The 12,638-nt window shown below is 38.0% G+C and overlaps 1 protein-coding gene across 3 annotated transcripts in view; it reads left to right on the top strand.

Annotated features, from left to right (window-relative positions):
* The window catches only part of nrf1.L (nuclear respiratory factor 1 L homeolog), a 40,338-nt gene extending 35,826 nt beyond the window's left edge, over nucleotides 1-4,512 (top strand). For 2 of the 3 annotated variants that reach the window (XM_018252791.2, XM_018252790.2), the window contains one exon: nucleotides 1,411-4,512. In XM_018252791.2, the coding sequence (XP_018108280.1) occupies nucleotides 1,411-1,574 (164 nt within the window). In that variant the 3' untranslated portion in view covers nucleotides 1,575-4,512. The remainder of the gene's footprint in view (nucleotides 1-1,410) is intronic. The other variant, XM_018252793.2, reaches the window with a different exon arrangement.
* The last annotated feature ends 8,126 nt before the right edge of the window (nucleotides 4,513-12,638 follow it).

Genomic DNA, 12,638 nt, shown 5'->3' with positions numbered 1-12,638 from the left:
TAACAACCAGGCAGTGGTGTGAATAAGAGTCTGGAAGATGAAAAGGCGAGGGTCTCAATAGAAAGATAACTAATGAAAGTAACAATACATTGTAGCCTCACAGAGCAACCGCATTTTCTCGCTTGGTGATAGGCCATTGATTAAAAAGAAAAATCCTGTTGAAAACTTGCTGACAGCAGGACATTTTATAACATACAGAAAGTTAAGGCAAATGTGAACTACCACTTTTGTTGTTAAAGGGATTCTGTCATGATTTTTATGGTGTAGCTTTTATTTCTAAATTACACTGTTTGCTCCACAAATAATTCACTCTACCATATAAAATTGTATTCCTAACCCAACAAGTGTATTTTTTTTAGTTGTAATATTGGTGTGTAGGTAGCCATTTCAGATCATTTTGCCTGGTCATGTGCTTTCAGAAAGAGCCAGCATTTAAAAATGGAACTGCTTTCAGGCAGTTTGTTTCGCCTACTCCGTTTAACTGAAGGTATCTCAGTGAGACATGGATTTTTGGTTGGATTTGAGTGATGTTCTACCAGGGAGCTGTTATCTGGTTACCTTCCAATTGTCGATGGGCTGCTTGTGGGGAGAAGGGAGGAGGTGATATCACTCCAATTTGCAGTAAAAAGAAACTGAAATTTATCAGCACAAGTCACATGACTGGGGCACCTTGAAACTGACAATATGTCTAGCCCCATGTCATATTTCAAAATTAAATGAAAACATTTTTTTTGCTCTTTTGATTTCAGTGCATAAATCTGCTGGAGCGCACTACTAACTGAAAAAAACATGTTTTCCCATGACACTGTCCCATTACGCTAAAACTGGCACTTGGGTTTGGCAACCACATCATATATCGTTATACTCACATTAGGGTTACTCACAATAATTGAATACAACATCAACTGATCACTCACTTGTTGTGTGGAGGGAAAGGTTGATAGGAGTATCTATTTATACTAGTACTGATCTCAGTCATGACCTGTTGTTTGATGAAACCACTCATTATGATATAAGGGGGAGTTTAAGGTCGGTGCACGTGAGTGCTTTTACATACGTTTTATTAAATGTATGCTGACCTGCCATTTTATTTAACTAGGAGGTGGAGCTAGACACATTTCTGAAGAACTATAAGTAATGGACCCTGCTGCTGGGTGTCATGCACTGGCACAGTATTTGTCATGTGTGAATGTGTCCACCTCTGACCCCTATAAAAGGACTTGTCCTTCTGTGCATGTTACAGTTAGAATCCATCTTACCTTGAATGGTAGGATACTTCCAAGTGTTTAGGTGAATGTGCGCACATATTCTCACAGTTTGTCCTATAAGTCAAACTATTCGGGCATGAATATTGCATCTGGCTCCTGTTGGTTTTTTCCCCATTAACAATGTGTTTTTGTTTCTTTTTAGGTCTAGTCCAGATTCCTGTCAGTATGTACCAGACTGTGGTCACCAGCCTGACCCAGGGTAATGGTCCTGTCCAAGTAGCAATGGCGCCAGTCACAGCAAGAATCTCTGACTCGACAATGACTGTGGATGGGCAGGCAGTGGAGGTAGTGACACTGGAGCAATGACTGTCGAGCCCCGGAGGACACATTATATGATCTTTGAGTTCCCAAAGTTCTAAGGAGTTCTTCCGGGTGTCATCAAAACATGCTAATTTTTGGAGCGGCCAAAAGTTCAAAGGCTTATCAAAAAAATCAGAGACATATTTTTATCATTGAACTTTGTAAATATATATTCCCATGTGCTGGTCTTGTTCTTTCCTTAAAATGTTTAATTTATTTCATAAAAGAAATCTATTTCCGATTTAAGCTCTGGGAAGGTCACACAGCTCACTGAGGGATAGCAAACCCATAGCTGACTGCCTTTATCTTGTATTTATAAGCTCCTTCATCCCAGATATCTGCCCATAACATGGATGGATTTGGAAGCAAAGCTTTTGTTGCTAGAATTAACTGCTCTTTTCCTGGAAGGGGGGTTTGTGTGTTGTGGTAATACCATCGTTAAATTCTTATTTCTGCATCAGATTTGCTGATCACCTGTTACTTGCATGGAAGGAACAAGCCTAAGTGGTTTCCTTTTCTCAACCGTTATCTTTGTTTCCAACCTGGAATGGTAGCAGCAACTGTATGAGTTGTGGTATGAAGCATGGAATCCGTATGTAAGCTTGGGGATATAGCAGACACCCAGAGTAAGGGCAGATGTTGTTTTTGGGAGACCATGTTTTTAGCTAAAAGGAAATCTGTAAATGTGTTGGATGAGGCTGAGCATGGTATGAAGCTCCTCAGGGAATGCTGTGGTTCCCTTATTTCTATCTCTAGTCTCCTCTATGGACAGTCCCTGGCAAAAGCCTTAGACGAGTAAATGTTGATAGTTATGTATCAAATAAAAGCCACGGCACAACCAGAATTGCACTAAAAAAATTTTTAAAATGTTTCATCATATCTTGCCCCATTATCTAGGCCACGTGGCAGTTTTGGTTGGTTGGGCACACTTGTTATTGGCAGATGCACTGGTAACATAGCTGATCAGGCTGCCGGATCTGTTCATCCATTCACATCTAGTTGTAGTGACACAGTGGAGAAAAACTCAGAGCAATCCTTTAGCAAGTTCCCCAGAAGCAGATATTACTGCTTTTTATTTACTCTGCAAAATTATTTGGTGTTTTAAATTGGGGGAAAACGGCGATGAACTTGACATGCTTAGCTTTTCTTCCTTACATCATGTGACCATGGTTAAAGCCGTTCACTGAGTGATTTGTAAATAGAACTGGAAAAGTCTTATGCTGGTGCCATGTGTGAGAGAAGAGCTTGTGTCTGTAGGAAGCATTGGTCTGAAGCACATGTAGCACTGACAGCTGGAAACACTTGAGCAATTCTACGCGTATCACCCCTACCTGGGCTTCAGGCACCAAGTTTCCCACATATGAATATGGGAAGTGATAACAGGAATCGTGGGGGCATTTTGACTGCCAATGTCTCCTGCCCAATGGCAGAACGGGCCCGTGTGATATTATCCTTAGCTTTCCAGTCTCACCCACTTTTGGTCTTTCATGTAGTAAGCCCAACAATAATATGTGCTAGCCTTTTAAATAAATGCTCATTGAAAGCTAAATCCCAGTTAGGTACTGTTTATATATGTTTTTAATCATCCTATCATGATTAGAAGATGCATGCAACACTCTGTGCTGCTGTCTGATTACTTGAACCAGCTCCCTAAAAGAGAAAAGTATAACATTGAAAATCCAATAAAAATGAATAATGTGAGAGGTGAGATGTACCCCTGGGGGCATGAGGGGGAACTGGCAGGAAAGCTTTATAGTGGGCTCTGCCCTGTGCTGGGGTCTTAAATACTTTGTCCCGTTGTGTGTGTTGCCAAATTGTTGCACTGAATTCTCCTTTAGTCTTTTCTCACACGCTTTGTGTTTGTTGGGAACAATTGGGGCAAACCGGCCAGACTTAGTGAATGAAGAGAAATGATCCCAACTGGTACAAATATCATTTCTCTTCCCCGCATTTCAAAATAATCCGCAATTTTCCATTGGCTTAAAGAGAAGAGCCAATGTTTTCATTACAGGCTCTGTATTCTTATTTTTGCGTCTATCTGTATGGCTTTTTAACCCATTAAAGGTTAAAGAGACAGATCCATTGTGATCTTTTTATGTAAATAACGTTTTCACAGCAAAATTAATTTCAACCAAAATAAAAAAACTTGCTGGACTTGGAATATTAAAATGGATGAGAGAGTTTGCAATGGGCAACACTGTTTTTTTAAGGAATTTCCATGATTTCCTTAATACCACACTTTCCTGACTGAATTTGTTTTGGGTTTTTTTTTTAGGTTCATATAATTAATATTCTCCTAGAATTGTAACCAATAGGTTGAGTTTCAGACAAACAATAAGTTTCCAAGTGCAAAACGTTGCTTCCAAAACAGCCCAGGCCCAGACTGGCAATCTGTGGGTTCTGGCAAATGCCAGAGGGGCTGCTGTACGGCTCCATAGAAAGTTACCTTAAAGTGGGCTGGTAGGAGGCTGTTTGGGCCTCTATGTACTTGGAATGACAGGGCCTATTTTGGAATTGGCCTGGTCCAGGCCAATTCCATCTTGCATGTATCCAAACCTTATGGTGTCACTTGGAATCCTCCAGCAACTCTTTCTGTCCTTTTCCCAAAACAAACCAAATGAATAAATAGGATTATGTTGCAGCCCAGCACCAGGGTGAGGAAGAGATGCTAACTGTATATCTGTCCCTATCTTTTTTTTTTTTTTTTCCTCAAATGACATAACCTATATAGCAAATGTTTTTTGTGTATGTTTAGGGTAACATGTATATAAATATATGCCAGGTTTAGCTTGTTTTTTTTTTATCAGTGTTGTTTCCAATGACTTTAATATTTGTTTACTGCAACTAAAATTTTACTGCAAGAAGCTTCATAAACTGTACAAAGACGCCAGATTCATTTCTCCAGTCTTTCCGTGTGCATTGAGCAAATAAATTGTTCAACAGACCTGTGTGTGTGTTTTATTGCTGCAGCGTCCAGTCTAAAGAAGAGACAGCTTGGTTTTTCTGATTAACTGCCAGTGTTTCAACTGCATATTCAAACACTGATTTCTGGGCAAAGATTGAGGAATATTTTGGTCTTCACCTTTAAAGAAATTCTGCTGGGTCCGGCCTTACTGGTTAAGTTGCTTTCCCAGAGTTTAAGGGGCCCTAAATGATTCTGTAGTGGGGCCCGGTAACTTTAATTCCACCACTGTTGTGGATACTAAATATTCAGTTGGGTGCCCCAGTTGCTACAAAGCCGTAGAGGTCACCCATCTATAAATGAGTCCAAACTATTTTTTACACCCATATATAAATTTTAGAGTTCTTTTGAAACGCAATCATGGAATTGTGATTATACTCTATCTGGCCTATTGGTGACCAGTTTTTTTTTTTTCTTGATCACTGGACTAGTAATTGTAAAACTTGTTCGCTAAGTCATGGAAAAACTTGAATGAAAATCAACTTGTTCAATTTAAGGCTGTAAATTAGTATTTTTTAAAATCTGTAAAATGAAATTGATTGATCGCTGAAATCCCCCATTTACTTGAGAGGGTTTGTCTCCCACATTTTTTATGTTTTTAAGAATTTTCAATTGATAAATTTTGAAAATCCAAGTTAGAATCTTAACCCCATTATGATAGCCCAGTAGCCCATTATGTTTTGTGCATTAACACATTAACTGTTGCAATTCACCTTGTTTATTGAGTTCCTGTAGCAACTTGACCATATTCCTATTTCATAGTAGGCTTTTCATGCATATTATTGTCTTCTTTCCCCTCTTCACAATGAATAATGTACCAGAGCTTAAACGTTACCCAGTTTTATAGATCATTCTCAGTAAACCTGATTTGCCAGAACCAACGAGCTGGAAAGTCCGCCATCTACATGGTGTAATTTATTGGCTGGATGGGGCCCCTATAATGCTGAGAGCCCAAATATTTTGAGGATATTTTTACATGAGCATTGATAGCTAGTCATGAAATTAGTTCATGTGTTTTTCTTGCAAACAGCTGGCAAAGCCATGATATAAAAATACATAGAACACCCAGTCTGGCTGAAAGGGAGTGAATGGAGCAGTCCTTGCTGTCTTTATACTGTAGTGTTTTCATATGTGCCTGAACATGTTGTTCTGAAGGGGAGTAAGTGGGCAGGGAGTCTTTCTTGTTAACAGATGAATAGTGACTTTAATCTTTACTAATCACGCTTAAATGAGAGGGTCATGCCCACCTGCTGCCTTCCACCTTCTGCTCATTGTAGGTCTCTGTTTAATTCTGAGCTGTGTTTAAATAACCCAGTAACAAAGCTAAATAGCATGCTCTGCAAGTATGATCTCTTAGTGACCTCCTACCACTACTGAACCATCGGAATATGGAACATGTTCATCCTTCCCACAAAACAGAACGATCATCCTGGGGTCATTGGTTGAGGTTCCTATAAAACTGCAAATGTCCGACAAACACTCACTAAATCTAATCCCCCTTTTTTAAACTCATTATGCAAATATGTTGGATCAGTAATGCTGTGCTGTTGTGTGAAAGGATTTCAGCTGTAACCATCTGATATTTTTATATCCTTGCTAACATGTTTTGGTTGGCAAATATTTATATAGCCTGACAAATGCACACATTATAGGGGCAAACTTATACGTATATAGGATTTGTGTGTTGTGTAAATTGCCATATTTGCTATACAGTATGTGATCATTTGAAATTATTTCTTAACCTGTTTAAAGGAACAGTAACACCAAACAAAGTGTTTTAAGTTAATGAAAATATCATGTAGTGTTGCCCTGCACTGATAAAACTGGTCTGTTTGCTTCAGAAACACTACTATAGCTCAGGGATCCCCAACCTTTTGAACCCGTGAGCAACATTCAGACGTAAAAGGAGTTGGGGAGCAACACTAGCATAAGAAATGTTCTTGGGGTGCCAAATAAGTGCTGTGATTGGCCATTTGGTAGCCCCTATGTGGATTGTCAACCTACATTGAGGTTCTGTTTGGTAGTGCACCTAATGCACCTGGTATTTATGAAACCGAATCTTGCCTCCAAGCCTGGAATTCAAAAATAATCCTCTACTTTGTGGCCATTGGGAGCAACATCCAAGGGTTTGGAGAGCAACATGTTGCTCACGAGCTACTGGTTGGGGACCACTGCTATAGCTCATATAAACAGGCTGCTGGTGTAGCAATGGTGGAAATTGAAAAAAGACTGTGGCACAGGTTAAATAGTGGATAACAGATAACACCATTATATTCTACAGAGCTTATCTGCTGTGTAACGTGAGCCTTTTCTCCTTTGAATGGCTGCCCCCATTGCTACACAGCAGCTTATTTATATAAACAATAGTAGTGTTCCTGAAGCAAACACAGCAATTTTACTAGTGCAGGGCAACACTGCATTATATTTTTATTATTTTAAAACACTTTACTTCCTTTAAGGAGAAGAAAATAGGACTGTATTTCCATGGGTGATGATAAAATAGAACACCACTATACACTGTAATTTATTAGTAGAATTGTGCTCAGCCCAGGGGAATAACGGCACTGCGTTATAGCGTTTCTTCTACTATGAACAGTGTCCTGCTTGGTTGGTCACACCTCTAGATATGTCAATCCATGCCCCTTAGGCTATTAGACCACGCCCCTTATGGATTCTTGGAAAAGAGTTCTAAGCAACTAGGAAGCACTACTGGAGGCAATAGAAGCTTGCATCAGACCAGAGAGAGAGGTAGCAGGCAAGGCTAAACTGCAGGCTGATTGAAGACGCTTTTACAGATACTTGGGGGAAATAAAGCAAATGGGAAATAAATAGCTTTCAGAACTTATTCCATTAAGTGCGCTTGGTAAATTAGAAAAAATAATGTTCAGGTGGCTTATAACAGACATTAGTGTATTTACCAATTTTAACCAAATCTACTAACTTCATCCATTTCCTAACATGTCTGCTTTCTAAAGGACCAGAGCATGCCATTTAGGCTGGATCATCACGGATACAGTGACATTTGCACCTGCAGTACAATACAGTAGTTTCAAAAGGCTGCATAACTTTTTCTTAACCAATTTTTGGGTAGCATAGCTGATTCCCTGACCTAATTTGGGTCCCCAGAGAAAAAAAGATCAAAAAGTACTCCAATAAAACATTATATTCTTTTCAAATAATTGTTAGATATTTTTAATTTCTACATCAATGATGTCCAACCTGTAACAATTACTTGGACAGCTGGAATATGAAGAGAGTTAATACAGCTGCAGGGATAGTGGTTGCAAAAAAGATAATATTGCGTTTTTGTGGGTGGGGCAGGGTAAGCCTTCCTGTATTGCTTAGGAGCTCCTCATAAACACAGCTGTCCATACACTGGGAAATATTATTATTTAGGATATTCTTTTAAAACTGAAGGAGAAACTGGCTGTCAATTAAGGATTATTTTCTTTTATTCATTAGTGTGCCTATGTGTCTGTGCTGCTTCACCAACATAAAGTACAACCTTTTCCCATAAATGTTTTTTGTAGTCTCACTTGCAAAAGACTAAAGAGGCTAATGATCCCTTGACATCAGTTTCAGGTTGCATTTGGTGTTCCCAAGAGTAGAGAGTGGGCAGAACGGGAGTCTGGACAGCTGGTTACATGGAAAGTAGTGATATGACTAATGTAAGTTCTTTGGAGTGTTGTTATCCATCATTTTGTTTTTTAAAAGAAAAAATGGACTATGACCAAACAAATTACAGACTTTATTTTTTAATAACTAATAGATGGGTCTAATAAGAAGAGCAGATTGATGACGGTGTGCTTGCATTACATTTTGCATGCCATGCTGTAGACAGTTGGATAAAACATGCCAACTTGTATAAATGAACTTATTCCTAAGTTTTGTCTTCACCCTTGAACATGCAATGAATGTTAACAGAAGACTGGTATTTTTTATGTTTTTTATTAACAATTACAAATTACAACACATTGTCATTGATAAGAAAATCATATATTACTGCAGTACAGAATTCCAGAAACACAATTACAATTATATATACAGGCTTTGTCTCTTCAGTTCTCAAACTACTTTCCCTTCCTACTGAATCTTGAGAAGGAGGGACCTCATAGGCCTCCTCCAGTCACCAGCAGAGCCTCAAAACCATTCAGTTGCCCAAAATGTTGCCAAATTTTTATGGGCATCCCCCTGTAATGGCAGAACATCATTTATTATTTTCCCAGTTGAATAGGTATGGGAATCATGGATTTCCATGGTAATAGTACTGGGGATTTTGGCATTAAATAAGACGTGCAGGAGAAAGTCTGTCATGGGGATTTAGTGTAAGCCCCTCTGTATGCACCAGAACATATTCAGGGGTTTTTACACCTTGCAGGTAGAGTTCTATATGTAGCAACACCAGTACCAGTTTATCGCTATATGACATCAGATGCTTTGTAAATCATACTGAAGATTATTAGCTACCATAGCAGCCCAGACAAACTCTAGAGCAGGAAGTATGACATGACATTGACATTTTTTAACATCTGTTAATGAATAGGTTTCTTACTTGAAAGCAGAAAAATAGTAATAATGCCATCTAGCCCCAAGGCAGTTGTGAATGTTTAGCCTCTAATGCCCCTAATTTCCTTAAAAACTAATATTTTTTAAATTTTTAGTGTATATTTACTTCTCTCCACATTCAACTTAAAAAACTGATTTTGTGATGTGCTGTTGGGTTTTCATATGGTGATTCAAAGATGATGGATCCTGTGACTTTAGGTGTGCAGAGGAACATATAATCTCAGCCCGACTGCACTACCTTCAGCCACTGAATGTTGACTCCTTAAAATGGAAGAAATGATACGTTAACATATCCTAAAAACACTAACGTGCTATCCATATTGCTTGATTAATGTACCTAGTATAAGCAACTCTTTTATTACTGCTTGTATATACTGCACAGTAAATCCATTTAGAATCTCTGCATGAAAAATAATGTAACCATGGCCAGGCCTGGTAGTTCTTGTCAATGTCTCAATTACAGATTCTGATTGTAATCCAAGAACTATGAGCTAGTCATTTATGTTCTGCCTTGGGAAATGGCTTCCTTGATGAGTCCCAAATATGTTGAAAAGAATTTCTCAAATTGTTGCTTTATTCCCAGGCCATAGTTGGCAAGTCTAGAACCACCGGATCTACATAGCTCACCAGTGTGAGTTCTACCATTGCCAAACACTGCCAGAGAAGCCATTATACCTGATGCTTTGACCCTGAGAAGACAAAATAGAATAAGTACAAAATATCCATATACAAAAATATACACTGAAATATGTAACTATTGCATTATCCTTTAAAATGTGTAATCCTTGCAGCTCCCCTTGGCATTTAGTTCAGTATAAGTCAAATAAATGTTATTTTCCTGTGATGTTCTGTGACACTATACTTCAGGCAGAATGAATCAGCAATAGATTATTATACAGGGGTTAAACTAAGCAGGGGAATCTGACTGAATATCTATTCCCCATCCAAATAACCAAGGATGCAGGCGTAAGTATATACAGTATAAAACCATCCATTCTTCTGCTGCAGCAATTGTAATTATGTAGTACACCAAGCTCAAATGAAAAAATGTTTTATGTAAACAGTAAGTGGAGATCTCTGCAGGTTCTTACATATAGCCATAGTTAGGGTAATGATTTCTAAGACCTATCCAGTTGTGTGTATCCTTATTTCTAAATTGCAGACACCTTCCATTAGATTGCTGGAAACCTAAAACCTCTGTTCCAAACAGAACTCAGTCCCAATGGAGACCTTTCCCAGCACATTCGCTGCCAAGATCACTTCCATTATCTCTCTATGTTCTGACCTGTGGTTGCATTTCTTGCCGTCAGAAACCCTAATCTATTGAATAGCTTGGTCCAGACTATCAGTAAATATCTTACAGAGAGGCCCTAGCTCTGTCTGACTTCCTCCATTTTATAGCAAATCGCTCTCCTCGTGTACAAAGTAAAATAAACATGTATTACAGGTATGGGAATTGTTATCCAGAATGCTAGGGACCTGGGGTTTTCTAGATAATGGATGGGTCTTCATTCCTTAAATCAGTGGTGCCCAAAAGGTAGATCGGGATCTACCAGTAGTTGGTGATCAGTAGGTCTCAAAACACTGTCAACAAATTGCTTGACTAAATCACTCTTCTATTTTATTCTTTTAATTCAGATATTTATTCTGTTAATGCTACACAATAAATAGTTGTTGTTTTTTAAATATAGTAATATATATACTCTTATAAATCAATATAATATTTAAGTAATATTTTCCATGGAACAGAATGCTAACAGTGACATTACGGATGTAGACCCTGTGTTACTAAAGTATGGGCACTCCTACCTTAAATCGACTAGAAAATAATGAAAACATTAAATAAACCCAATAGGCTGGTTTCCACTAAGGATTCATTATATCTAAGTTAGGTTTAAGTACATGGTACTGTTTTATTATTACAGAGAAAAAGGAAATAATATTTGAAAATGTGGATTATTTGAATGAAATGGAGTCTATGGGAGATGGCCATTCTGTAATTCGAAGCTTTCTGGATAGCAGGTTTCCGGATAACGGATCCCATACTTGTACTGGGTAGCTTGATGATAATAAAGTATTGCTTGCTCACGTATACACACTTTTTTAAGATCCAAAGTAAATGCACATGCATGGTTATATGAATAATTGTATTGATGCATATAAACCATTACAGCACAGTTTATGTGAGTGAGATGTCCCACTTATTGATGAGGCTTGCAGTACCCCTTATTATATGTATATTTGTGTTTGTTTCTGAAGAATGGTTCGCCCAGTATGTGGCATTTAAACAGATTGTAAAAGTGAACACAATGACTGAATGCACTGCAATATTTTCAAATGATTGTTTATGGACATATACTGACATTATGCCATAAAGAATCTCCTTTTTACTAAATATTTGTTTTCTTTATGCCTAATTAACAAGCGTCATGAACTCGATTCTTAAGATAATGTTTTATTTCATTCAACAAAATTGTAAATCCATTTTAACATTGCTGGCATATTTCCCAGCAATGTCCCGTACTCCTCTTTTCTACTTGCTGCTCTTTCATATAATCTGCCCTTGGCTACCATTCTTCTTCCTACCTTTCTTTCAGTTGATTTTCTCTTGTAAACTATACCTGTCTATTCTAAATCTTTAGGTGTGGCTCTGCCATTTAACAAGAGGAATACCTTGCCTCAGGCACCAAACTGAAGGTTGCTGGCATCAGTTACATATGTTCTGCCTCCTGAACTTTCCGTTTGAACTGGAGCTACAGATACAGACAGAGTGATATGAATCATGTAGTCAGGGCCATAGTAAGGGATGATGGTGATTGGAGCTGCTACTCTGTAATGCTTCATATTATACACTGACTGACATTGTCCTATAAATCCTTCTATATAAGGCTGATTCTTCCCTGCCATTATCCACTGACTGGCATATTGCTGGCAGGGCTACAATAAAACATGTGTAATGTGGTCTTTATTGTCCCTCTCATGTGACATAAGCAGACACATAACAGGAAGTGCCTAAGTAGCTAACAGGAAGTACACTCTTCTGAAACAGGAAAAACATGTGGTTTATTTTAATAGTAAAAACATTCTATAAGGAGATGTGCCATATCCATGGTGCAGTGCAGCACAGGAGATCCATGTCCTATGCTTATATTTTGTCTCTGAATGGGAGTGGCAAATATATCTAACTGCTGCACCAACTACTCAAAGTAAAGTGAACAGCCCTTTAGACTTCCATATTACATTACAATTACACTAATTCAAACCAACCAAACCAGGATAACTGCCAGAGTGAACAAGCCTTACTGACATTCATGCTATTCTTTTATTTGTGAATGATGTATTGATGTATATAATCTCTGCATAGTGGAATGTCAGCAATATATATATATATATATATATATATATATATATATATATATATATATATATATATATATTTATAAGAAAAAAAAGTGTTATTTTGGCATACAATAAACCTGGCACCACTTCTATATTAGCTATGTGCTATATTTTGACCCCCCAAGAAATGCTTCAGATAGAAC

Source organism: Xenopus laevis, chromosome 3L, assembly GCF_017654675.1.
Source record: "Xenopus laevis strain J_2021 chromosome 3L, Xenopus_laevis_v10.1, whole genome shotgun sequence".
Classification (NCBI taxonomy): domain Eukaryota; kingdom Metazoa; phylum Chordata; class Amphibia; order Anura; family Pipidae; genus Xenopus; species Xenopus laevis.
This window is presented reverse-complemented; position numbering and strand designations above follow the sequence as displayed.